At 40.7% G+C, this 24,525-nt stretch overlaps 5 protein-coding genes across 9 annotated transcripts; 1 reads left to right on the top strand and 4 right to left on the bottom strand.

Annotated features, from left to right (window-relative positions):
• Positions 1-324: 324 nt before the first annotated feature.
• LOC116921497 lies at positions 325-3,341 on the bottom strand. Of its 2 annotated transcripts, none has more exons than XM_032927835.2 (5): positions 3,201-3,341; positions 2,447-2,634; positions 2,252-2,369; positions 1,051-2,179; positions 325-984 (listed from the first exon to the last, which is right to left on the bottom strand). In XM_032927835.2, the coding sequence occupies exons 2-5, from the start codon at positions 2,516-2,518 to the stop codon at positions 546-548; spliced, it is 1,758 nt and encodes a 585-aa protein (XP_032783726.1). In that variant the 5' UTR covers positions 2,519-2,634; positions 3,201-3,341; the 3' UTR covers positions 325-545. The 2 variants fall into 2 exon arrangements, with proteins under 2 accessions (XP_032783726.1, XP_032783724.1); XM_032927833.2 differs by having other exon boundaries at positions 3,097-3,330.
• A 1,069-nt stretch (positions 3,342-4,410) lies between these two features.
• Positions 4,411-13,220, bottom strand: LOC116921489 (protein FAM13A). 4 transcript variants are annotated; one of them, XM_045172550.1, is made up of 12 exons: positions 13,139-13,220; positions 11,668-12,251; positions 11,517-11,601; positions 11,221-11,318; positions 7,871-8,096; positions 7,379-7,772; positions 7,094-7,257; positions 6,755-6,996; positions 6,394-6,688; positions 5,897-6,088; positions 5,479-5,819; positions 4,411-5,406 (listed from the first exon to the last, which is right to left on the bottom strand). In XM_045172550.1, the coding sequence occupies exons 3-12, from the start codon at positions 11,571-11,573 to the stop codon at positions 5,163-5,165; spliced, it is 2,253 nt and encodes a 750-aa protein (XP_045028485.1). In that variant the 5' UTR covers positions 11,574-11,601; positions 11,668-12,251; positions 13,139-13,220; the 3' UTR covers positions 4,411-5,162. The 4 variants fall into 4 exon arrangements, with proteins under 4 accessions (XP_045028485.1, XP_045028486.1, XP_045028487.1 ...); XM_045172551.1 differs by lacking the exons at positions 11,517-11,601; positions 11,668-12,251; positions 13,139-13,220 and adding an exon at positions 11,387-11,422; XM_045172552.1 differs by lacking the exons at positions 11,517-11,601; positions 11,668-12,251; positions 13,139-13,220 and adding an exon at positions 10,118-10,281 and having other exon boundaries at positions 11,221-11,313.
• Positions 13,221-14,161, top strand: LOC116921515 (actin-related protein 2/3 complex subunit 3). The gene is made up of 3 exons (XM_032927861.2): positions 13,221-13,395; positions 13,484-13,853; positions 13,913-14,161. The coding sequence occupies exons 1-3, from the start codon at positions 13,390-13,392 to the stop codon at positions 14,068-14,070; spliced, it is 534 nt and encodes a 177-aa protein (XP_032783752.1). The 5' UTR covers positions 13,221-13,389; the 3' UTR covers positions 14,071-14,161.
• A 40-nt stretch (positions 14,162-14,201) lies between these two features.
• LOC116921512 (endoplasmic reticulum resident protein 29) lies at positions 14,202-15,610 on the bottom strand. Its single transcript, XM_032927857.2, has 3 exons — positions 15,335-15,610; positions 14,856-15,107; positions 14,202-14,785 (listed from the first exon to the last, which is right to left on the bottom strand). The coding sequence occupies exons 1-3, from the start codon at positions 15,458-15,460 to the stop codon at positions 14,393-14,395; spliced, it is 771 nt and encodes a 256-aa protein (XP_032783748.2). The 5' UTR covers positions 15,461-15,610; the 3' UTR covers positions 14,202-14,392.
• Positions 15,611-16,301: 691 nt separating this feature from the next.
• Positions 16,302-24,475, bottom strand: LOC116921482 (cadherin-23). Its single transcript, XM_032927801.2, has 30 exons — positions 23,912-24,475; positions 23,682-23,841; positions 23,379-23,596; positions 22,822-23,316; positions 22,625-22,760; positions 22,222-22,556; positions 21,924-22,155; positions 21,730-21,863; positions 21,095-21,667; positions 20,941-21,027; positions 20,725-20,849; positions 20,529-20,659; positions 20,316-20,452; positions 19,975-20,250; positions 19,793-19,912; positions 19,585-19,726; positions 19,381-19,514; positions 19,128-19,311; positions 18,957-19,063; positions 18,761-18,880; positions 18,550-18,685; positions 18,313-18,488; positions 18,128-18,248; positions 17,894-18,063; positions 17,749-17,833; positions 17,358-17,674; positions 17,109-17,293; positions 16,928-17,054; positions 16,727-16,851; positions 16,302-16,620 (listed from the first exon to the last, which is right to left on the bottom strand). The coding sequence occupies exons 1-30, from the start codon at positions 24,107-24,109 to the stop codon at positions 16,446-16,448; spliced, it is 5,661 nt and encodes a 1,886-aa protein (XP_032783692.2). The 5' UTR covers positions 24,110-24,475; the 3' UTR covers positions 16,302-16,445.
• Positions 24,476-24,525: the final 50 nt, after the last annotated feature.

Below are 24,525 nucleotides of genomic sequence, written 5' to 3'. Positions count from 1 at the left end.
AAAAATGTCTGAATTTGGGACTTTTGGTTATTGGGACCAAATTGGTACGTGATCACGGCAATCACAGGATTACGAGATTGGAAGTAGCCAAGTCGGATGAAGAAGCAACAACCTACAAATCTGAGCGAATATACAGGAAATCGAATAACCCATGCATAGTGCTGACATAATAATATTGTCGTAGCGTAAAATGTAAATATAACGTACTTTAAAAATCACACACAAAAAAATCTTTGTTCTGTATGCTGTTTAGTCTTAATTTTTTATATAGTTCCATCGACAATCTTGGTTTTGTTTAGATAAACACACGAATTTAAGGCGTGATAACAGAAGTCGTCTGATTTATTCGAGTTCAGTTATACAAACAAACACGAAACATTTAGCCTATGTTAGCCATTGCAAAGTAAAAGCTGAAGAAACTGTTAGAAAGAAGAGCCTGTACGACAATATCAACGTTCCATCCGCGGGCTGAGCAATAAAAATAAAATCAAGATGCAACTACAAAAAAAATACTGATCCACAGTTCATTAATTATATAATCAATGTCAACAATTCAGACAGCTTGTTGCTGGCTTGAAAATCTTTGCCGTAGAATTAGTGGCCCTTGATATTGGCTGTCTAACTTGATAGATATTTGTTTTAAGTGCAGTTCCTTCTTGATGATCTGGCCTAAAAATAGGCTTAGATGGCTGGAACTGTGTAGTGCCTGAAAGATAAGCTTGATAAAATGGTTGGCGAACGCTAGTCTGAGGAGGTTGAAGATGGGCAGAAGGTTCGTTGTCTGAATCAATGTTATTAGTGTGAGTATCTTCGGTGACGAAGATGTTTATCAGCTGTTCGGCATTGTGTGGACAAGCCGGATAGAAACGAGCACAGACTTTGTCACCGGCCCGCCCCTGGTAAGAAGTACCTAGTTGTGCGGCTCTATAATACATTTCTTTTGGAGTGTCTTCATCTTCCTCGCTCAACTGAGAAAGTGGATACCTAGAAAGAAAAAGTAAAAAATAAGTTTTTTTCATTCGAATCATTTCATCGTTTAAAATGACAAACCCGAAAATTTCTTGCAGAAGAATTTCGTCTTCAGTGAGGCTCTCATGTGGCTTTTGGTAGATTTCGCAGATTAGCCGACGACCACACGACTGGTCGTCAAACTGGGCAGCCATATAAAGATAAGCGTTACCATTTGTTCGAGCTGCTTCAAATTCAAGTTGAAGATCTTCGGGAGACTCATCAATAGTTTCCTCTTCATCTTCTTCTCCACTTTCTTCACCATATCTATCCTCAGGTATGCTAAGGTAACTCAGTCGGGAATAATCGCGCTTCCTCCGATTTACGACTTTTCGATTTGCGTAACTGGAATACGCAGAGTTTGCTCCTATGCCTACTGATTGTGAAAAGAATTCGCTTCCAGTAGAGCTTGAACCACCGCTGTTCGATGAATACTGAGCAGTCGGCGAAGAGTATGCAGGATCCGGAGAATACTCGGAAGCCTCGCGGTATGCAGGTGGAGAAGGATAGGCAGGTGGAGAAGGATAGGCTGATGGAGAAGGATATGATGATGGAGAAGAATATGCAGGAGGAGCACCATAGGAGGGCCTTGGAGGTGGATAATAGGGTTGTTCATAGCTGTAATTTTCCTCGTAGGAACCTTCTTTTAGCTTATGAAGAGTAGCTCCGAGCGCAAGAGCCAAACCCAAACCGGATCCTAAAGCGCATGCGCCTAGGAAGAGCATAGCTAGTGGAGCTTTTAGTCCAAGTAAACCTTTAGTGACAAGGGCAAACTTAAGAGCCAACATCTTGACCAGTAAGGCTTTTCCTTTGAGTAGAATTAAAGGAATTTTAAGCAGCAACTTGCCCAGGACAGCTTTAAGTAATAGTTTCTTGATGGCTAAAAGAGCCAAGGGCTTGCCAAGCAGAAGAGCAAATTTTATTTTTGCTAAGGCCACTAAAAGTAGTGGTTTGAGGAGTACAGCTTTAATTCCCAGGCCGAATTTTCGTGATGAAATCACGGCCGCTAGAGCCGTTCCACCAGCATCTTTCCCGTTATGTCCTTTTCCTAGTAATTTATCTTTAAAGATGGGTGGTAAGTGGCTTTGGCTTGGCTGGAAATGAATGGCTGCCACAAGGCAAATTAACACGAAAGTTGACAGCGTAACACGCATCTTTATGTAACTGCAATCTAAAAAATGTGCACGAATCATAACGATAAAACCAATTTGATTAACTTTGATTAAATAGTTCTAGCTTTTACCTTTTGCTATTACATGAACTGGACCTTTCAAAGGATCACTTTGCTGAGTTATTAGTGAGTGTGTCCAAAATGAAAATGTTACTGAAATGACAAATGTTGATGTGCAACGGTTGATCTTCTGCTTAGGGAGAAATGATGGCAACTGAAGAATTTGCTTGTTCTTCCATCGCATTTTATAGTCAACTTATCATTCACCTTTGCACATATATTCTCCGATATGATTGACTGAAGCGAACTCGACGAAAGGATGGTAGAAGACATCACCATTCTTTATTATGGCTGTTGCATATACTAAAGCAATAAAATCCATTGTCGTCAGGGATGACACAGAAAAACGGAGTCAAGCGTTGCGTTTCACTTGAGGCTCGCTTTGCTTCTGGACACTATCAAAGAGAAAATAGAGAATAATATAGCAATTTACGTTAGATCGCCTCAATTGCTCCTTATTTTTAAAATTTTATTCCCAATTTTCTCGTCCTGTTATTTCATCTCATTCTATTGAACTCCCATTCTCTTCCGTGTTACAAACATCCCAAAACTTTTTTGCACGTGGATAATCATCCCACCTTCCTCGTTGGAATGCCAATCGACTTGATACTTTCTCGGATTTTTATTCAAGAACAGTTAAACTTTATTGTTGCATTCTAATAGCTCATTTTCTATAGAAAGTTTTCACTTTGAAATACTTCAAATGTTTGAAACAGGAATTCGAACTAAATGGGATTGGCAAGTCAACGTGGAAAATGCCAGAATTGATGAAGAAGGATGAGAGAGAAAATGGTATCATTTAGCTCACCCTACCTTCTTGAAATTTCCAAGAAAAAACACAAGGAAATTGTTCTAACCTTTCTGTCAAACTAAGCAAAGGCATGGCCGATCCGACATTATTTGTATTTCTTAAGTATCTAAAGTTTAAATACTCAATCTTTTCTGATGAAATGTTACACACCAGTCAGATGAAGGTCAACTAAACACAAATGACAATCTTTTCCTACAAATTTTCAAAGAAAAGGTTAAGTAAGAGAACGAAAAATTCTGTCTCAGTAGTCAGTCCTTTCCACGTGTTTTGCCACGAATTGCACGGACAAAGGAGTGTGAGTGCGATAGTCAAGTGCAATCGTCATCTTCGGTATGAACAATCGCCCCCATAAGCATCTGATCCCTCCAAGTGGCGCCAAAATTTTTTGTGCCGCTGTTATGTTTGCAAGGGGCGGTTTTCTATCCCCCTCCCTCTCGCTTGCTAAAAAGACAAAAGGTTTTTCGCCACTTTCGCCATGCCACTACAGTAGTATGAACCGTCAACTAAAATTGCAGCGGTACTAAAATTTTCCCGCCATTTGGAGGGATCGCGGATGTTAATGGCGGCGAGTGTACGCAGACGACTCGAGCCAAGTATGGTGACGACAGTTAGAAATTGGCATAGCTCAGAAATGGAATCTTCTGTTTTATTTTCGTATGCTTCACTACGTTTTAAACTTCTGAATAGTCATTGGAAAAAGTAGGAAATAAAAACAGAGTTCCGTATTACTCCGTGGCCTATTTCTCTGGCCACCCTACGGTTCCCGCGCCCCACATAATTATAGCCTATATAGTTTGACATCTTTCTCTTTATTGTTATGAATTGCTGTAATTCCTGCTACGGTAAAAAAAAAACGTCAAAATCCTAAAACTCTAGACAGCATTACATGGTGTAATCAATCCGATGAAGAACTGGATTACCATTTTTGGCATGATTATAACGAATACCTGGTGGAACTATAACATTCACGAACTAATACGTCGTTGATTTGATCTTGGTAATAAACCGGTGGGCAGGAATCAAACTGGATTCCTCCTCCCCATCTTTCTACAGATTTTGTGTTACAGTAAGGGAAACCAAAGACGCAAAAGTTTCTATTCGTATCCAGATCGGTGAACTAAAATTATTCATACGTCGTAGGAGGAAGTCGTCGTTCAGACGTTCGATGCCCCTAAGAGTATCGAATACAGACGTAATTAATGGGCCGAACAGGTTTCGATGAGATCATTGACAGCATCAACTCAAATATAGGTTTCTCAATTGCCTAAAAAAGAAATGCAGCAGACGGATCACCAACTGCGTCAGACAGCATCAAATTGATCAATGACTCGTTTCTATTAAGAAATGAGGAAGTTCATCGTTCGGTAGTTATTGTATATTTTCAACGATATTACAGACGAGACACTACAGTCTATCAAGACTCGGATGATATATCAAAACAAAAATTTTCCGCGAGGCGCTCTGCGTGGCACCAGAGTTTGCACATAGATGATATTGCAGTGAGATTCGTGTTGCGACAGACAAAAGAGAGAGATAAGGTTATGCACGTGTACGTCACTCTTTCCGTTCTGTGTTAGGGTATTTCTTTTTTGTGGAACAATAAAATATATTTTTTAACAGTATCAAAAGAAAAATAGAGAGGACAGAGGATCTCTTTTTAGAATTGTTTTTGTACGCAGATTCCTCTCCCTTATTTCTTCTTCTAAAATAGCGAGACATGATTCCGTATTCTTCTTTTTCCCCCGAACACAAACAAGAAAATAATATAGTGACCATGAAATCTAGCGACAGTGAAGTTACTTTCGCTGATAAAGCTTTTCAACTAACTAAATATCAGCCATTATTCACATCTGTAAGAACAGGAATCCATATAAATACCAGATTAATCTTTATCTTTTCTCAGGGGATTCGATATTACTCACCGAATCCGATAATAGCACTAGCAAAATTAACAAAGTTTGCAACACCGAAGCTGCCAATTATTAACAACGAAAATGAAAAAAACAAAACAAAACCAAAAAGACACGATGGGAATTTCGAAATTTCCGGCAGTTTGTCTTTTATGGTAACAGATGAGTGAGGTGAATTTCTTAAAAAACAAAAAACGAAACGTTATAAAGTGGCACTGCCATCATGTTTGGCTACCAACGCTTCTAGTAGGCGCAGCTTGGCCCGAGCATGGCGATACTGAGCATAAATAGGTTCCAAATGTCCGTCCACATCCTCGTCACCTGCCGAGGAATATCTCGGTGCTGGACTTTGATGACGTAACACGTCCGCTTCCAAATCGCGAATGGTCCGTCTCAATCGGCGTTTATCTTCACGAACGTGACGCAACTGTTCCATAAGTTGATTTCTATGTGTTAAATGAACGAAATGAAATTAAAATTTGCATTTTTAGTTAAATGGCTGTTGATAGTAAACGTACAGTGGCAGAGCGTGTAGATTTTCGTCGATATTAAGTGAGATCTTTTTGCGTTTCCACATGACCAGCATCGGATCGTCCGTGTTCCATGAGGCTAAATCATGATCTTTGCGTAATTCCGTGCCTGTGATGGGCGTCATTAGATGACGTTGACGGCTGGTAGAGGCACCACGCGGATCCATTTCTTCCATCGATTCCAGCGATGGGGTAGCCGGTGCCGAGTGTCGATGCAACAATCCACCAGGCCGCGTTTCATACAGTTCAAGTGTCTCGTACTCGAGAATAGGGGCTAAATCGCAGACTTCTTCTTTAGAGCGCGATACTCCCGACCTCACCACCATTCGCTGCCCATTTCCAAAATATCAGATGTCAACATTGAACTCGAATAGCTAAAGCGTAAAATAAAAAAAAATAAAAATACCTTGAGGATTCTATAGCGATCGTAGAGTGGTCTCAACAGATCTTTATGTCTGTACGAGGCTGGCCGTCCGTGAAGTGATTCAACGTAGAGCAAAGCTCGCTGAACAGCTAATTTTTCATCCAACACTTCTTTGGCAGTTAATTCCTCAATGGCTTCCGCACGTCCAGCTAATTGTCTGTTGTTGGTCAAATGCTAAAGTGCAAAAAAGAGAAAACGGGGACACATTAAACATCAGATTTATGAATCAACGTTTGTAACGACAAAGAAGCAATCTCAAATGACTTGGGGTCTTAACTGACTGAAACAGCTAATCATGACAGTCGTTAATTCTAACGGCGTCCGGAAGTCGTGGAACTCATTCGTCACTTCACTACGATTTTTGTTCATTGATGCCAACAGAGCAACGATGGTAATTTGAATCCTCGGCCACACGACACCCTCGAGGCAAGCAATCAAGCAAACAATTAAAAAAGAAGACGAAGAAAAGGTTAGCTCACCTCTTGGACTTCGATCACCGTCTCTTCGACCGACGGCGTACACGGTGCCGATGGCCTTTCCCTGGAAAAGAAGGTGGCAGTCGTTGTAGTGCCTGCCGGGTCTCGGGTCTCGGATATCTCCACCGGCTCAGCCAAGTGATAGCGCTCCTTCAATTGTTTCAATTCTTTACGGGTACGAGCCAATTCAGTCAAAACTCGTTTTGTATTGCGATCGTCCATTTTCTGATGATGAGACGGCCTATATCCGTAGCGCAGCTCGAAAGCATCCTCGTACAACTTGACTTTTTGTTTCAAACTGCGTACCAAGATGATGATGAATGCAAAAACCCTAATTTACGTCAAGCGTCTTTTGCTAAATTACCTGTGGATTTGCTGGACAAGTTGCCTGGCTCGAATGGTAGCCGGATGTTCGTCAGTTCCGACAAGGTTACGATTGGCACTGTGCAAGTTATTTAGGTTGCCCAGAGCTATGAAAGCGGTCCGCTTTTCTTGAGGTTCTTTGCATCGACCGTGAAAGCCGCGGACATGAAACGATCCAGCTGGCTCATCCATCTCTGGTGACAGGACTCGCGGCGAAACAGTCACGTCCTCATCTTCTTCGTCCTGACAACAAGAAATAAATCGAGTTAGTACACAAAAACGCTAGACCAGTGGAGAAAAACAAGACAGATAAGTTGGGTCCACGTGAGCAAGGTCATACCGGCAGAATGTTGAAAGAAGCCCATCCTCTTGCCGGTCTCATTCCGTGGCTAGTAACTGGCTCGTTGCCCTGTCTGTCACCGTTTTCACTGCCATCATCATCTTCTTCTTTGTCTCGTAATTGCATCAAGTCAAAACAGAGTTGTTGCCGAAATTGCCCTTGACCTGGAACAAAAGACATGCAAAATGATTGAAATAGAGTTTTAAAAAGCTCATCGTGCAAAAATACACCAGTCACGAAAGGACAAGGTCAGTATTGGTCCAACAATGCTATTCTAATTATTACCACTAGTGCACTTTTCCAGGAGGGGGTCCATCGATTCCGGCGGAACAACGTCTGGCGTCAAAGCTTCGTGTTTGACGATATTTTTGTCTTCGACGGATGAACGTGGACTATCGCAGTCCTTTCGCTTATTGCGTCGTCGGCCGCCCTTGGGCGTCCCGCTTCCACCGCCCAGCAATATGGACACGGGCCTGCTCTTGTTTCCGCTCGGAAAACTGGCAAAGCGTTCCAAAATCCGGCGCTCTTCGTGCTCCTTATCGGCAGAAACTACTTCCACCTCTTCATCGGGAACAATAGGATAAGTGGCTGGTGAGCCGTAAGAAATAGGCGACGACGCTTCATCCTCTAAAGCGAAAGGATAGCGTCGCCAACACAGCGTTGCATCACTGGTAGAGCTCTGAATTACGCCATAATAAAAAATAATAAAAAATGAATGTTTTACATTTTCAACAACTTTCTCTTTTGCCGCTCAGCAAATGAAAATGTTTTGTTCACCTGAGTTTCATCGGATAGCTGCCCAGCAGACAATTCCTTCCAAATGGACATTTGAACTGTGATGGATGCCGGATTGTAATCGCTTTCATCTTGTACGCTGACCGTTCTGGCCACGACCAAGTCTTCGTTCCTGTCGTTCCACGGTGTGTAATCGTTGCTGTTATCTGTTGGATCCAGTCCACCACCGTCCCATCTGTGTCCAGTCGGCGAACAATGGACGGGCGCACTGTAATTCGTTCCACAAACGAAAGTCATGACTTGAATTGAAAGAGAAACCACCAAAACCACACAATAAACACAAAAGACTAATATCGTTCCCCACCAGTCTCTTTGACTTTTGTGTCCCGCATCACAACTCGTCTGCGTGCTTTTATACAAACAACCGCGAGGAGAAGAAGGCCGTCCCTTTAGAGCAAAGCTCCGCCCTCCTCGGGATATTTCACCCGCGATGCGTGTCACGTAACCACTCCACTGGGCAAAACAAAGACGAGGCAGACACTTTCGCAAAGCCATTTGCCATTTTTCTTCTTCTTCTTCTCATTTACGGCCAGTCAACGAACTTGTACCATACGACGGCTTGCAAACAATGGGTCGCCGGATCAAGTGCCGTTTGATACGGTGAATTTCAGCGTGACTAGTCCAACCCTCCCCGAGCATTATACATATCGTATTATGATGTAGATCCGACTCCGAAGGTGAAATCGTGAGTATGCAATTCCAATTAGCTCCGAATGGATGCTGACGCTTGAAGGTTTTATTTATTTTTAAGAAATAAAACATTAAAGAATTATTCCCTTTCTCCATTCATCGAATAACGCGTTGGGAAGCTTTTGTCTACAACTTGATCACGCACGCCACCAAAAACTAAACCTGTCATAAGGTGTTTTTTCCAACAGCTTCATGGCCGTTTGACGTCACTGGAATTTTCAAAAGAAAACTTGAAATCCGGAAACGTCCTGTTAACATAACTAAAGCGGTTTGAAGCTCTTTGAATATTAATCTACATGTTCTTTCTTTTTATTGATTCTACACGAAAGAAAATGAAAAAGAAATTGATTTGCTAGAAAATGGGAGATTACGACCGTCCTTGAATGATTCATCTTAGTATTCCCATTTGCTGCCAATCGAAATGGCGCGGTCGTAGACGACATTGTGGGGATTCAATTATTTTTTACACACTCCTAAATCGCCAATAATTTCAGCACCCACTGCCCTTCCTTGGTCATTAACATTCAAACCGAGCGCCTGAATGGCGAACGTGAGACGGCCGTTCAGAAAGTGAGAGGAGCCGTTAACGCACCCATCAAACTTGTTAACATAAATCATCAAGAAGAGCCTTGGAAAATAACTAAGAATCTGATCGATAACAAGTTCTTCAAGCGAAATGTTCCAACATCACTCGAAGTTTACTGTAAGGATTTGAAGAGCATAGCAACAAGCGTTCAAGAAAGAAAGAAAAAAAAAACGTACAGAATTATTATTGTATTTTTCGCCCGGAACAAATATCGATCGGTAAAAAGATTTTCTTGTCCGACGGAACGAAAAGGTTTATGAATGATCTGCCGGAATAGTTTCCTTTCATCAATCAGAAAAGAAAAGAAAAAAAACTCTTTTTCACGAATCGAAGCGTTTCCTCGATTAGTCTAAGCCGAAAGATCCCAACGCCCTGGCAAACGTTCAAGGAAGAGAAAAGGAACACAAACGTGTGCACACACAAAAAAAAAAGAAGAAGACTCGAGAAAAGTTTTACATCCGAAACCCGACAGGTCGCCCGCGTCGGCATATCCTTTCCCGCCGGAACAAAGAAAACGTTCGTGCAAAGAGAAATCGACGGATCGATAAGAGACGCTTGAGGGCGAAGAGAGATTCTAGGTTGATCCACATTTGCGAGTAGTGGATCCACTCGATGCAAAAAAAAAAATGAACAATTAAATTAACAAATTTCCCTTTTGTCGAGGAGAAGCACTTGCTTTTAGATAGCGATGACAGATTGGATTTCGAATTAGTTGAACCGAGCACAAGCTATACAGAATATGGTGGGCGTGACGATTCACGAGTGGCATCAAACCCGTCCACGTGACTGAATATCAAACGCAAAAAGAACCCAAGGAAACCTCAAAAAGAATCCCGTCTCAATTCTTGGCACGAGAGCTCAATTTCGATTCAACAACGAACATTTTGTTGTCTTACTATACTTGTCAAGCCTTGGCGATTGAAAAACAAAAGAAATTCGGCGTAGTACACTACCTTAAAACAGATGCCATTCTTTCACGATGTGCGACACGAAATTTTTTCCTCCGCAACGATTTCATTGGCCTTGCGACACTCTTTTCTTCCTTCTAACTTTTTTGCTTAATGTCTGAGAATTTCTTGTAGTATATCCACCCAAGTACGTAAATGTCGCTCGTAAACTAAAAGTTGGGCAAAACGTTAGACAAGAGAAAAAACACAACCACCGGGGAAAAAACACAACAACAATGTGAAGCGTAATACTAACATAACACCCTACTTGGTCTTCTGCTAGAAACCGAGTTGTGTGCTTGACTTTTTTGTTGTTTAAAGATTACGCCTCTTTTGCTTTGAATTGACATTGTGTCTACGTGCCACCCCAATGCCAACCTTTCCCCCCTCAAAAAAACACGAAAAAAAGTGGGTCAGCAGCAGTAAGGGGATCGAGCAACAAAGGTAACCAAACATTTGTAGGAAATGCACAGTTATAACCTTAACGAGAAGCGGGAAAAATAAACGTGATTTTCGGCATCACGATTATCTATTTATCTTTCAAGTCTTCTCCTTCTTTGTGGCAGAGATCAATGTGAGCCAAAAATAGAAGCGTACGTGTACCACGGAGCCCCGGGAACACGGTTTGGCAGTGATTGGCAAAAAAAACAAAAAAACATCGACTTGTTTACCTCCATCAAGATCCTACACGCCCGAAAGAATTTCTTGAGAAAGAAAAAGAAAAATCCCGCAACGTCGCAATATGTTTACCTACACTACCCAATAGGAAAATAGTATTTCCTTTCTGGCACTATGTCAATTATTTGGCGAATTTCAAGCGAATGAGTTGGCCAAAAATTTAGAAATAAAAAGGGACCAGAAAAAACATTTTGACATATGAACTGAAAAGTGCTATTGAGTCTAGATTCTAGTTCTTTCTGGTTTTCAGCATTCCGATGCTCCCTGTGCCAAGAAAAGGACGTCAACATCTTTCGACGACGAAAGCAAAAAATCCCAGTATAAAAAAAAAAGGGTAAATGACACTTGGTAACTTTCTTTTTGTAAAGACACCAACGCCAAAAGCCACCCACAGTCGTCACGGTCTAATAAGATGACAAAACGTCACTTACTGATGACTTATCGGGATACAGGATGTCCTTTTTGAATCTGGCTGCAAAGTACGGCCATTGTCGCTTGTTTCTTCGTCGTTTTCGTAGCCACTCAGAGCCTGGAAAATTTAATGCAAAAAAAAGTATAAAATACAATCCCCTATACATCATAAAAAATGAATCGCACGCAAAAAGGCATCCACCACATACTCCGACGTGTGTGACGCGAACCACGTACAGCAGATTTTGTTTTTAATATATCGATCTCTTGGCTGTGCCTGCGTCACGATAGATTTTTCTCGTTTGTTGTTCAATACCTGAGATGGGACATTGTCGATATCGAATGGTTCGAAGGACGTTCGTCGTCTCATCATACAGGGCCTGCTGTTACTCTCCTCCCAACTGGATAAAAAAGACAAAAACGTTAGGTAACCTCGTAAAAATTAAACAGGGAAGCAGGTAGTATACTCAAATCGCTCCAGGTTGTCGGCCAAGGTTGACGTTGAGGCACTTCAGTTATTTAGTTGATCCAGAAAACAAAAAAAATCGCTGCAAATTTTTTTTCTTTGTTTCTACTGAGTCTGCAGGGTGAATTTTCACCCGGCACACGACATATCACGATCACGACACATTCTTGCCTTTTTTTGTGTGACTGAAGAAAATGATAATTTTTTTGTCGTTCACTAATTAAAATGTTTCTTGGTAAAATGTCAGACCCAATCTACGGCTGTTTCAAGCAGTGAGTCGAAACGAGCTTTAGGCTAAGCATTTGCAAAAAAATGGTACAGGCTCAACAGCAAACCGACGACCCAGTACTTTTTTTGCGATTTTCCACCGAGTTTAAATCTGGAGAAAAGGTGGGAGAGATTGTTCTGGCGATCCGCACCGACACTCTATCCGTTCGTTACTGGACCTTTTTCACTTTAGTCGCGTGCAGTACAAAAGGACGTGGCATCGTTCTCTTCCGGATCGATGGGACGCAGACTCGAGGTTTACAAGGCTGCCCTTTTAAGCAGGAAAGCCAACGTTGCACGACTAGACAAATCAAAACCCTGAATAAAACAAGAGCAGAAAAAAAGGAAAAAAGAATTAAGCGACTTCCATCTCCTTGGCGATTCATGAATGAATAAACTACGACGTATATCCAGATAGCACAAGAAATTAGATTGCAAAAAAAGGCGATTGAATTTCGACTTCAGCTGAGGAATGTTGCTAATATCAAATTGCTCGAGCGATATTCAACACTCTGGCCGCCATTCATCAACACTTTTCTGACTGTTACATTTTGTACATTTCATCAGCGAAGAAGGATCGAGATGCTGACATCAACAAAAAAGAAGTTTTGTTCGAGACGCAGTGAATTTTATCTCCTGTTACCGGCATCGAAAATCGCCATGCGTCCCCCCCACACAGAGTCAAAACAAGGGAATCACAATAACTGGATCGTATTGTAACTACGCAGCAATCACCGACATGCTTCCATCTCCTCCCCCATGAAGAGAAAATGCTCACACACAGGGAAAATATTGGTACACACACCGACACGAGGCAGGAAGATGCCCCCAAGGTCGAGAATATTTTGGTCCTTCCATGCTGATTTTATGCAAATTAAGAAACTATGGACACGAGTCACGATTCCTTCTATAGGCTATATATCAGCAAAAGAAGTGCATCAGATTACCATACCGTCAACAGGATGGTGTGTGAAAACCGTGTTGAACAACAGTCTATTTTTAGGTTTCTGCCGACAACAACAAAAAACAAAAATGGGCGCCACCGCCGAGTTTTGTAACAAATACCAGTGTGAGTCGGTGGCCGGTAATAGATTACAGTGACAGATCAATTCTAACTGAATCAGTGTAAGCCACAACCGCGTACATAAGACGTGACTAGCAAGCCAAATGTATGCATCGTGATAAGAGAGACGAAAAGTTCTTACCTTTTTTGTGCACAACACTTGGCATTACACTCCCGAATGTCTGGATAAGTCGGTCTGAGTGTCTGCGAACGAAGTCGTATTTGGTTGCATTCGATTACCGATAGTTAAGCTCAAATATCGATCCCGATTACATCGAGATAAGTTCGGAGGAAGAGGAAGGGAGTGTTTTGACAATATTGGGCAACATTCGGTGGGCCCAGCTAAAATTATTTCATTTAGAGCTATCCGTTCGCACATTTTTTAAACAAAATATGCCGGTATGTATTTTTTTTGTTAGAATTCAATCTGAAACTCGAATGATTTGCTCAATTCTAAGTTATTTAAAAATGGTTTTCATTTCAACAGGCTTATCATTCCCAGTTTTTGAACCCTCCCCAAACTGTTGGGAATATGGCTATATTGCCATTGAAAACTCAATTTAGGGGGCCAGCTCCAAAAGAAACTGGAGATTCCGATATCCTGGATGAGGCGTTGTACTATTTCAAAGCAAATGTTTTCTTCCGAACATATGAAGTCAAAAGTGAAGCAGACAGACTGCTTATTTATCTGACACTCTACATCACTGAGTGTCTGAAAAAGCTTCAAAAGTGTTCTAACAAAAGTACAGCCCAGAACGAAATGTATTCATTGGCGATATCCAAGTTTGACATTCCTGGTGAACCAGGGTTCCCACTTAACTCTGTATATGCCAAACCCACTAGCCAACATGAAGCAGGTAAAATAATGGTAAAAATTTAAGCAGCTCACTAATTTAGTAATTTTTTATTTTTATAGATCTATTGAGGCAGTATTTGACACAAGCAAGGCAAGAGATAGGGTTAAGACTGGTAGATAAAGTTTTCTTCACAGAGGATGGAAAGCCATCAAAATTTTGGCTCTGTTTTGCTAAAAAGAAGTTCATGGACAAGTCCTTATCAGCGCCTGGAATGTGAGAAGTCATTTTGTTAATCCTTCCTGTTTATCTTTCCGTTATGTATTCGTGCAAAAGGGTTTGATCAAATAAATTTAATTTGTTCAATTTTATTTCTAGCATAAATAAAACACAGAGTTTAAGAAAAATGACTACAAGACGAACCAAGTAGCTGTATTGGGCAATAAAATTTAGAACAAAAAAAAAATAATAAAATTTTTTCAAAAGGAAAAAAAACGAGACGCATTGCTTTGAATGCAATTGCTGGGTAAGAGCTCGCACTGAACGACATTGGCCGTAGTTGGCACGTATCGAATGACGGATGAGGCGTTTTTTGTCGGACATTACAGTTCGACGTTAGTTGTTGGATTTGCCATCTGGAATGACTGTAGAATGTTGAGGCGTCTATCCATTTCGTCTTTCTTTTCCTTGGACAATTTGCCTTTCCGTAGAGTGTCCACTCGAGACAGCTCAGATCCAAGAAAATCGTTGCCTTTCTCTAGCATTTTGCGCATAACCTTGACGTAGACTTCAGCTGATTTCCTTTCACTGGTTAATGAAACCTTGTCCCATTCATCCTCAGCTTGGCGTAGAATTTCTTTCCGGTCGGAAGGGTTTGAAGCGGCTACAAACCGGTTCGCCAGTCCGTCAAATACTTCCAAACATCCCGGTAAGCCGATCCACAAGCCACTCGTGGAACTAACGAATCGTTGCATCACATCGAGTTTGAATTCTCCCTGTAGAGAAATATGATACACAATATTTACTATACTTAACATAATGCTTTAGAATGGTGCCAATGAGTACCTGGTATCTTATTGGTTCAGTTTTTCCTTGTTGGAACAACAGCATGACAGGATAATCTTCTTTGACTATCTTGTATCGTTCAGCTACATCTACATTTTCTTTGTCTCCATAATCTTTTACTCCAACTTCAGCAACTAGAATATCTGGATTGGCAGACAAGGCAGCTGACAATTTCCCGAATTGCTCATGTTTTTCTCCATAGGGATATGCAACATCAATCTTGATAATGGCAGCTTTGAATTTAGAAACAACCTAATAACAGAAATTAGTGAGTTAAGAAGGAGTTTTAGGTTGCAACAAATTTCAAGTAAATAACTTCACAATTAATGATTTTTTTATTATTTTATGTTTTGCTTAACAATACAAAGAAAAATCTTGCTTTACACAAAAACTAGATCTCTGCCTTTAAAAGAGGTGAATCATTTTAAGAGTAAAACTTAAAACTAAAAAAAAAACTTTTGAAATCACATTAAACATACCTTTTCAAAAGAGTAGGAATCGAGTTGCACACAACCTTGGCAATTACTTGATGCTGCACTGGTGACATAGGATAGAGAGCTGATAATGCACAGTATAAAATATGCATAGGCAAGACTAGGAGACATTGTGTAAGAGATAAGGAAGGGCTTGTTAATACTGCACAGTTACTAAAGCACTCGTTTGATGCTTTTTGTTATGTCAACTAGACTTTTATATGACACGAAGTCAATTCTTCGTTCTGGATGGTTCTGTAACACGTTTTCCAATTCGAAGCTGACACATTGCAGCTGCGTTGCCACGCAATGTATGCAACGTCAACACAATAACAACGTGTGTTGTGTGTTCACTAATCCCCATTCGAACGGCCATTCAAACGGTCGAACAATATGAAAAGGACTTAATCACTACGAAAATACGACATATCATAGTTGCGATATGCAGTAAAAAAAAATTGCAATACACAAAGCTTTCCGATTGGGTTACGTAAGACGTTTTTAAATCTTTATGAGGGGGATGATTTGGTGTAACGTTACTTAATGCTATCAACTACTTTTGATTCTTCTCTTCAGCTGACATCTACAACGCCTCAGCCTAATATTTACATGGCGATAATTTGGTCATCAACTAATTTGACAGTAAGTGTTACACAATATCTCATTAAGTTGTTGTTCCGGATGTTGAAAATGGACCGTCCATTATTAATTACGGTACAAAATTCACGGTGCTGAAAAGATTAACTGCCAATTAATAATTACAGATCAAGATGACTAGACTCGTAGACGACCCGTCTGAAACAAATTGATCTTATTAAGATTTTAAAGAACCCCGTCACTTTCGTTTTCTCAAGTTTCTCGTTCCTCGTCAACATGTGTCCATTTACCCAGCCATTGGCGTTGTTTACCAGTTGGTTTACCAAAAGCAAACAAGTGATCCATCAACCGCACGACAAGGACGTAGGCGAACAAGTTGAGGACCCTAAATATTGTTTATGAATTCAAAAGTCTAAAATTATAAAAGTAATCACAAACACAGGTCGTGTCTTTTTGCTTTAGTAAATAATGACACGCGCGATTGCACTTGGTAATGCCGTCCTTTGGCATCCAGCTCGCATTATAAAACCGATCTGGCAAGGGATGAATGGCCATCATAATAAATCTGGCTATCGGGGCTCAGATTCAACAACGAAGCGTGAGGTTGACCAACTGACGAAGACCTCCTTGTTCCCGTTCCCGATCTTACAGCTACCTGTATACCAGGATTAAGTTTTTTCATTCTTGATTCATATCTGTAAGGATATTAACAAAATAAAAAAAGGAAAAATGATAAATAAATAATGACAGATTTGTTTAACTTTTTTTTTTAGACACTGATTAGATAATTTTTTTTATTACCTCGTAAATAGGCAACATGTGGTTAAAGCTGCAATTAGCGCCATGGCACCAATAAGACAACCAATAACCAGTAACCAAATTTCAAGATTGTTGATCTCGTACAGAGTTCCGCGTGGTACGCAGCGCTTCAAGTTTAAAAAATACGATATAAATAAAGCAACATTTACTAATTCTGACAACAATAATGCAAACTTCAAGTACCTCTAGGTTTGCAACAGAGAATTTGTCGTAAACGCTTCGTAGACGCTGGTTTCGCTCCGCATTCAGAAGCAATTCAGTGTCTTTTAGATCAAAAACATGATCTTTCCCGACCAACTGGAAGCAGGAACTTTACAGGAAACGTATTAGCTAAAGAAACTAGCTATTAATAAATAAACAATACCTGGTACTCGAAAAATCCAAAGCTCCATCACGGGAATAAAACTGAGACTCGTACAAATTTAAAGTCAATGGCAATTCAAGGCTTTGCTCAACTGATTGTCGGAAATCGGCTAAAATAGGTTTTACATCGGGAGGTGGCTTTGTAAAAACAAATTTCATCAGCTCTGAATCTCGTAAAATGTAAATCTGCAGATACAATTCGCAAATTAGTCAAATGAATCAACTTTATGAAATATTGATGCAAGGTTACCTTCAGCGTATTAAATGCTTTACGGGAACGGCTTTCTTCACCGGTCCATGCACAGACATGAAGTAAGAAATAGCCGTCAACGAATAGGCCGTACGTTTGGCTAGTAGTTAGTAAACCAGAACTGGTATCTAAGTCGAATGTTTTAGCTACTGCTGGCGACGAGTCTATCTGTGTGTCGCCTCCGCTTGAAGCATAATGGTGGGCACGTATAAAACTAACATTAAGGAGCTTGTAAAACACGGGACCAGATTCAGCATCCGGATCAATGGCTTCTAATCGCACCACCTCCGTATGCAGCGGCGCATTTAAACGTACACCTGTACTCAAATAAGATGAGTTTGAATTTCGCCGACCATCTTTTTACAATTACTTTATAACAATTATTGGTTACCGGTAGTAATATTCGTTTGAACAAATACTGGATCATTGTCGTCAATGTCTTTGACAGTGATTTTCACTTGAATTTCACTTGTGTCCTGAAAGTTACATTATGTATAAGAATGATAAGTCAATTATTGGGATAACTAAAAAATTACCTGGGGATTGTACATCTTCCGCAATTCGGAAGGCTTTTCTGCTGGTTTGAAACATTTGATTGTCAACAAATAGCTATCAACCACCTCGCGGTCAATCGTGCCTTTTACCAATAGTCGGACCAAGTTGTCTGGATTTCTTTCAAGTGTGAACACCCCAGCATCGTCTCCAACTGAATGTGATTTTAAATACATTAGTAAAAAGTTGCACCGGTTTGGCATTCTTATTATACTCACAAATAATGAGATATTCGATGGCAGCGTTTTCTCCTTGATCAGGATCAGAGGCTCTTAACTGATCAACACACCAACCAGGCTCGACCTGCTCTAGGACACTGAATTGCAGCGGCCCGTCGTACTAAAATGGAAACACGTAATTTTTTAAAACACAGATTTAGGACTTGTAATAAGTAAAAACACACCGGTGTGCGTATAAACTGTGGCGGATGATCGTCAATGTCCCGCACGATAATATTTAACCGTCTGGTTGCCTGCTGTGACGGTGTTCCCTGATCTCGTGCCACAAGAATCAACGTGTAACTTGCTTTGCTTTCACGATCGAGACGAGCTTTTGTAGTTACAACTCCAGTAGCTGGATCTGAGTGAGATACAATTAAATTTAAAAAAGTAATAAATATATGGGTCCATTATAAACTTACGGATTTCGAAGAAAGCATGATCACTACCAAGTGTTCCTTCATCAAGAAACTTATAAGTTAGGCGTCCATTGGGAGTAGCTGGATCGTCCGGATCAATTGCTAATGCTTGAAACACAATGCTTCCAATAGGTGATTCCTGCATTGAAGAAAAATTGCTTTGGACGCTGGCCAGCTAAGGAAAATTCTCAGTACCTCTACTGATTTATCGTACCTCAACAATATATGCTTTTTCATCAAAAGAAGGCTTTACAAACGATGGTACACCATCGTTTGGCGTAATGTCTCCTACATAGACGTTTATGTCTATATCAGAAAAAAGTGGGGATTCGCCCTGTGAAGGTAAAACCAAACGACAAAGATAAATGTCATGTTCTTACATTTGGAAGACATTCAATCGAAACCCATACCTTATCTTGAGCTCTAAGGGTTAACACGTAAGGTTCCGATCGCCCTTTTCCTGTCAAGGGGCCCTTAACAATGATACTGCCCGTATTCGGCATAACAGTCAGCAAGCCTTTTAGTATAAAACTGGACTGGTAATTCTTTGCTTTATTACTTCAAACTGAAACTACGGTTACCTTCTAGTCTGCCACCGTTAACCAAACTATACTCGACTATACCGCCTTCTTGCTCATCAGGATCCAAGGCTTCAACTTGCGATACGCTCCAGTCCAGAGGAGCATTCTCCGGAACAACGGCAGTATATGAAGACTGGGTAAAAGCAGGAGCGTTGTCGTTCACGTCTATAAGCTCTACCATTACCTTCAAGAGATGAATGGAAAACGTATCAATATTGCATAAAATTACCATAATAGGATATAAAAGGGTTACTAAAACTGAGGAACGTTGTTGCTCTTCACTGCCTTGTGGCTGATCTGCAGCAATGATGGTGAAAGTGTAACTAGGTTGCTTCTCTCGATCCAGCGACACATTTGGGGCCACTCTTACAACCCCAGTGGTAGGATCTAATCAGCACGAAATGTCATTAAATCGTTTGTTTTTTTTTCAGCTTCACTCACACTGAATCAGTTTTACCATCAATAACAAAAAGATCGGCCCCGTCACCCGAGACAAAGTAAAGAATTTGACCAAACTTTCCGGAATCTTTATCTGTAGCTGACACTGTTACTAACACTTCTGGGTAATGAATAGATTCCGGTATTTTCACCTTATACTCCTTTAATGAAACAAAAGAATAGACTCAGGACAGGTGAAATTAATGAATATCAATTAAATATGGTACCTCTTCGGCAAATTGTGGACTATTGTCGTTGGCATCCAATATATCGAGTTTGACTGTGGCTAGACTCATTCTTTTATTCTCCGCTTCACCAGCTATTGCTTGTACTTGGAACTGTAGGCTCTATAGCAACAACAACAAAAATATGGAATAGGTCATGTGAAATAAAATCACGTTTCATGTACCTTGTTAACTAGTTCTTCATAATCGATACGCCTTTTAAATGTCAACTCTCCCGTCAACTTGTTCAGCTCAATCAGCGACGAAATATCAGGATCCAGTATTGATTTGGCTGTGTTGTTCACGGATTCCGTATCATTGGTGAAACGAATTTGATCGAACAGAGATTCCAGCGAAGTCCCGGAATCGGGCTGTATGCTTGTTAAGGCTTCACTAATCGGCTTCTGTTCATCCACAAGCTCGAAATGAGATATTAGCAGACCCGTGACAGGGTCATGTGCCTAAATCGAAAAGGAAATCAGGTTATAAAACATTGAAGTAAAATTTCCGCAACGGAATACTCTACTTGAAGGGTGAGGAAGATAATGCCCGGGTCTTGCTCTTCAACCACTTCCGCCCTAATGATGGGATGTGCTGGAGACCAAGGTGGTGAAAAAATGGGCCCGTTGTCAGTATGGGCTTGGACATAAATTGCAACCTCAGCTATGGGGAACAAACGATTAAAGAGTCAGAAATCTTCTTGACAAAAAAACAAAAACAATCTTAATCTGCAACACACCAAAATCTGTTTGGTTCGGAAATTCTAGACTGGCATTCATATCCTCGACTTCAGCCCGAAACATTACGACGGCAGCATTTTCATGGTCAAGCGGCTTCGTAAGAGTCAAGATGCCGGTAGTTTCCGAAATTCTTCAGATTCGTGGGACAAAAGATTAAAAATGGACAGTGCACGTCTTCTATAAAAAATTACTTACGAAAAATATTCGCTCTCGATTTCGTTGCGTAAATAACCCCCTTTGTTTCTTATCTGGAATGGTTCCGTCAAACGAAATCTTAACTGTGAGCTTGTGTCAGGATCACTGGCCCCTAAAGCCAAAACCTGCAAGGGAAAAAATAAATAAATACAAATAACGAATGGATTTCAAACATCTGAATTAACAATAGTGCGCTCAACAAAAAATTGTAATTACCCGAGTTCCAACAGCCGTAACCTCGGCAACATGATGGATAAAAAGTTGCTTATCAAAATTGGGTGGTTTATCATTGATATCTTCAACCTTAAAAAGCAGAATATAGATTTAAATCATTTCTATCTAATATTGATGAAAATAAACACACGTCTACCTGTATAGTGATTGTGGCAGTAGCCGTTTGGGCAATAGGCTGGCCCTGGTCAACTGCAGCTACTGCTAACGTTAGGAGTGGAGATTCTTGATCCCATTGGAGAGCACCACCCCGGGCGATCCTAACAATTCCAGATACTTCGTCAACAGTGAACCAATCAACAGCAGATCCTCCAACAACGCGATAACGAAGATTTTCATTTTGCCCATCTGGATCCGTGGCATTTAATTGAATAACGAACGAATCTGGTGTTGCTCGCTCGACAACGTTGATGTGGTAATGGCTCTGCTGGAAGATGGGTGGATCATTTCCATCGACAGCCCCCACAGTGATCGTCACGACTGTATCAGCATGCTGGGGTGGCGTACCTGAATCAGTCGCCCGTACTGTAAGCACGAACCTAACCTCACCCAACTCGGTGGCATTGATAGGTCGAGTAACATCTAGAATGCCACTGTCGCGACCTATGCTAAACAGATTGTCTGCGGTGTTGCCTGCAATAATGGAATAGGAAATTCTGCCATCTTGCGTCGGCGGAGAATGACCTTTCCGCATGCCATCTTTGTCGGTAGCCTTTAAGAATAAATTATTGTAAAGAAGAGGAACACAGTTTAAAAGAATGAATTCTGTTTCACCTTTAGGACTAACTGTGGGTCAAAGTCAATCGCTCGATTTTGAATAAGCCGCCGGTATTGATTTTGCTCAAAAACGGGCGGATTATCGTTAACATCATCAATTTTAATGGTAAGCGGCACGGATGTTGATTTTCCTGTTATAAATTATTGTTTAAAAAACAATTTTATGTGTTGCAAAGTTAACCAAAACTTACCTCCTCCATCAATGGCCGTAAAGGTCAACGTAAAGATATCTTGATCCTCATAATCTAAACAAGTTGAAAGTCCGCAAACCCCGACCGTCAGGTCACCTGTAGATGCGTTAACAGAAAAGTGTTCGGATCCAAACCCCCGCAGCTCGTAACGCAGTTGTCCGTAAACACCACTGTCAGCATCTGTAGCACTTAGCCTTGAAATTAACAAGCCTGGTGCTGAATTCTCAACCACCTTCTCAATGCAAATCACTAGTTATTTTAGGTTAAGCAATATTTTTTCTAGCCTATATCAACCTACATTGAAACTATATGAAGGTTCTTCGAATATTGGATTATTATCATTGACATCAACTAGAAGAATCGTGAGCGTGGCTGTTGACGAGAGACGACGCCCCCCGCCTCGGGCGATAACTTGGACGACCATTTCCCGCCGATCAGGATTCTCGTAATCAAGTTTGTCCGCTCCGGTAACTTTAATAAGAACAGGTGTACGGCCTGTGGCTGACATCGGATGGACCTCAAAGATGTTATCGGCGTTCCGTAATGGGATCAGTTCCAACCCAAACTGACTATGAACTCCAGTATCACTATCCGATACGGTCATATCGAGACCAGGCAATGCTTCTCCAATATCTAAAAACCGACGGTACTTTATTATAATATGTTTCCAATAGAAATTTACGAATAAAAAACTAAAATACCGAGATTTTCTGGGATGCCAATTGAATATTGTGCCTGATTGAACACTGGAGGTTGATCGTTGACATCGATGATCATCACGGTGACATTTTCTACAGTAAAATCATTCACTGGCTTATTCCCAACCAACTCTGTTGCCTATAATTACAAAGATGAATTGTTAAATTGTTAACTTTTAGGGCCATTATCTCATATTTACCTTTAGCCCAAATGAATATGTGCCTCCATTTCGCAGAATAACTTGATCTTCGCGATCAACTGGGTTGTCAGATGCCACGATCGTGGCAGAGCCAATATTATCATTCATTTTGAATGAGCTAACACGGAAATATCCTAGGGGATCATCGATGATGTCAAGCTGTAAATCACGGGGCTGACCCGTGTCTCCATCTCGCACAAGTACTTTCATTAGCGGATGGCCAACAGGGCTGTTTTCTTGTATTACGGGACGATATGGTGCGTTCAGAAAGACCGGTGGCTGATCTTGGACATCGAGGACTTCAACCGTTATCGTAGCCGTACTGGTTAAGGCAGAGCCAGGCTCTTTTGCTAAATCCTCAGCTTGGAGAACTAACGTAAAACGGCTACTTTCCTCGTAGTTTAGACCACTTCTTGCCGACACAATGCCAGCATATTTGCCTGGCGCAATACGCTGGCTTCGCACGACAAACTTTTCGCATCCTTCAGGTGATTTCTATGCACGAAAGATCAAATTGTTTATTTTTGAATGGCAAAAAGAACGGTTAGTGTTTGTACCTGTTTCAAGCAGGTCAATTTAATCTCTCCATTACTGCCAGAGTCTGCATCTGAAATGAGGATTTTATTAAAAACTTGGGTGTTAACTCCAACTGTTTCATTAACGGAAAATGAATAGGACGGCTCTGAAAATTTTGGAGGGTTATCGTTGCGATCTTCGATGGTGATCTCTCGCCGAATACTGACAATGTTAGGTTCAGCTGTTGGACCCTTCTCATCTAAGGGATTCAAATGGACAATTTTTATGTCTTAAAATTCAACTGCACATTTTCAGAATGGAAAAGTATTATGGGCAGTGCATACCAGTCAGAGTAATGATTACTTCTATCACTGCAGCAGCTTCATGATCTAGTGCTTTTACTAAAGTAACAGCTCCAGTATTTCTAACAACACTCAAATGGTCTCCACTAATGCTGTATGCAACTCTTGATCCTTCAGGGTCTTCTCCTCTCAATCGGTAAACCTATTTCAAAATTTGGGAAATTAACTTGTCAAACTAGATTTAAGAAAACCTGTTATGATATGGCACTTACAATGGTTCCAACAGCTGTGTCTTCTGGAAGTGAAAAGCCTTCCATGTCTCCACCAGGGAGAAACTTTGGGGGCAGGTTAACTCCAATATTAAGTCTTCGATTTTCATCACCACCAATTTCAGATTCAAACAGACTTTTTTGACCAGACAATGGGTTTGCCACTAGACACAGCAAGAATATGACGAAGCAGTTCAACATTTTCAAAAACCCCCAATGTAGTTGGATTTAAGGTAAAATTTAAGGAAACTATTGTTCACAAAGCACAAAGTCCTAAACTTTTTAAAATTCTCACTTAAGTTGCAGAAAACTTTCATCACATTTTAAGGAATGATTGGCAAGGTAACCATAAGTAGTTAAATGTTAAAACAACAGGAGATAGCGTTAGCCTCTGTCGTTGAAATCACTCGCAGAAATCATGTTGCATTTTCTCAAAATGTCACAGTAACTTTTCTTAACACAACAAAAAATAAGTGAAAAATTGTGTTTATATTATGGGGTTCATGAAGGCAAACAGTTTTGACGTTAAATTTGTAGAAAGCTGCTCTTGAACGTCAATAGTTTTAGACTGTTTTTTCCCAAATGGCCGATAGAGCAGGTAGGTTGTTACACCAGGT

Source organism: Daphnia magna, linkage group LG4 (assembly GCF_020631705.1).
Source record: "Daphnia magna isolate NIES linkage group LG4, ASM2063170v1.1, whole genome shotgun sequence".
In the NCBI taxonomy this organism is placed as follows: domain Eukaryota; kingdom Metazoa; phylum Arthropoda; class Branchiopoda; order Diplostraca; family Daphniidae; genus Daphnia; species Daphnia magna.
Note: the sequence above shows the minus strand (reverse complement) of the source record. Positions and strands in the feature narration are given on the sequence as shown.

What these genes read in the sequence shown, in the direction of transcription:
- LOC116921497 (XM_032927835.2), bottom strand. Translation starts at nt 2,518, where the DNA reads ATGGTGATGTCTTCTACCATCCTTTCGTCGAGTTCGCTTCAGTCAATC. An exon ending in CGGAGAATATATGTGCAAAG is followed by an intron (nt 2,370 to 2,446) that starts GTGAATGATAAG and finishes CTCCCTAAGCAG; the next exon opens with AAGATCAACCGTTGCACATC. An exon ending in AGTTCATGTAATAGCAAAAG is followed by an intron (nt 2,180 to 2,251) that starts GTAAAAGCTAGA and finishes CACATTTTTTAG; the next exon opens with ATTGCAGTTACATAAAGATG.
- LOC116921489 (XM_045172550.1), bottom strand. Translation starts at nt 11,573, where the DNA reads ATGATGAGACGACGAACGTCCTTCGAACCATTCGATATCGACAATGTC. An exon ending in TCGACAATGTCCCATCTCAG is followed by an intron (nt 11,319 to 11,516) that starts GTATTGAACAAC and finishes TAAATTTTCCAG; the next exon opens with GCTCTGAGTGGCTACGAAAA. An exon ending in CTTGTCCAGCAAATCCACAG is followed by an intron (nt 6,689 to 6,754) that starts GTAATTTAGCAA and finishes CTTGGTACGCAG; the next exon opens with TTTGAAACAAAAAGTCAAGT.
- LOC116921515 (XM_032927861.2), top strand. An exon ending in CACTAGCCAACATGAAGCAG is followed by an intron (nt 13,854 to 13,912) that starts GTAAAATAATGG and finishes TTATTTTTATAG; the next exon opens with ATCTATTGAGGCAGTATTTG.
- LOC116921512 (XM_032927857.2), bottom strand. Translation starts at nt 15,460, where the DNA reads ATGTCTCCTAGTCTTGCCTATGCATATTTTATACTGTGCATTATCAGC. An exon ending in ATTCCTACTCTTTTGAAAAG is followed by an intron (nt 15,108 to 15,334) that starts GTATGTTTAATG and finishes TTCTGTTATTAG; the next exon opens with GTTGTTTCTAAATTCAAAGC. An exon ending in CTGAACCAATAAGATACCAG is followed by an intron (nt 14,786 to 14,855) that starts GTACTCATTGGC and finishes ATTTCTCTACAG; the next exon opens with GGAGAATTCAAACTCGATGT.
- LOC116921482 (XM_032927801.2), bottom strand. Translation starts at nt 24,109, where the DNA reads ATGTTGAACTGCTTCGTCATATTCTTGCTGTGTCTAGTGGCAAACCCA. An exon ending in CATCGAATATCTCATTATTT is followed by an intron (nt 18,064 to 18,127) that starts GTGAGTATAATA and finishes AATCACATTCAG; the next exon opens with TTGGAGACGATGCTGGGGTG. An exon ending in TCAAACGAATATTACTACCG is followed by an intron (nt 17,675 to 17,748) that starts GTAACCAATAAT and finishes ATTTGAGTACAG; the next exon opens with GTGTACGTTTAAATGCGCCG.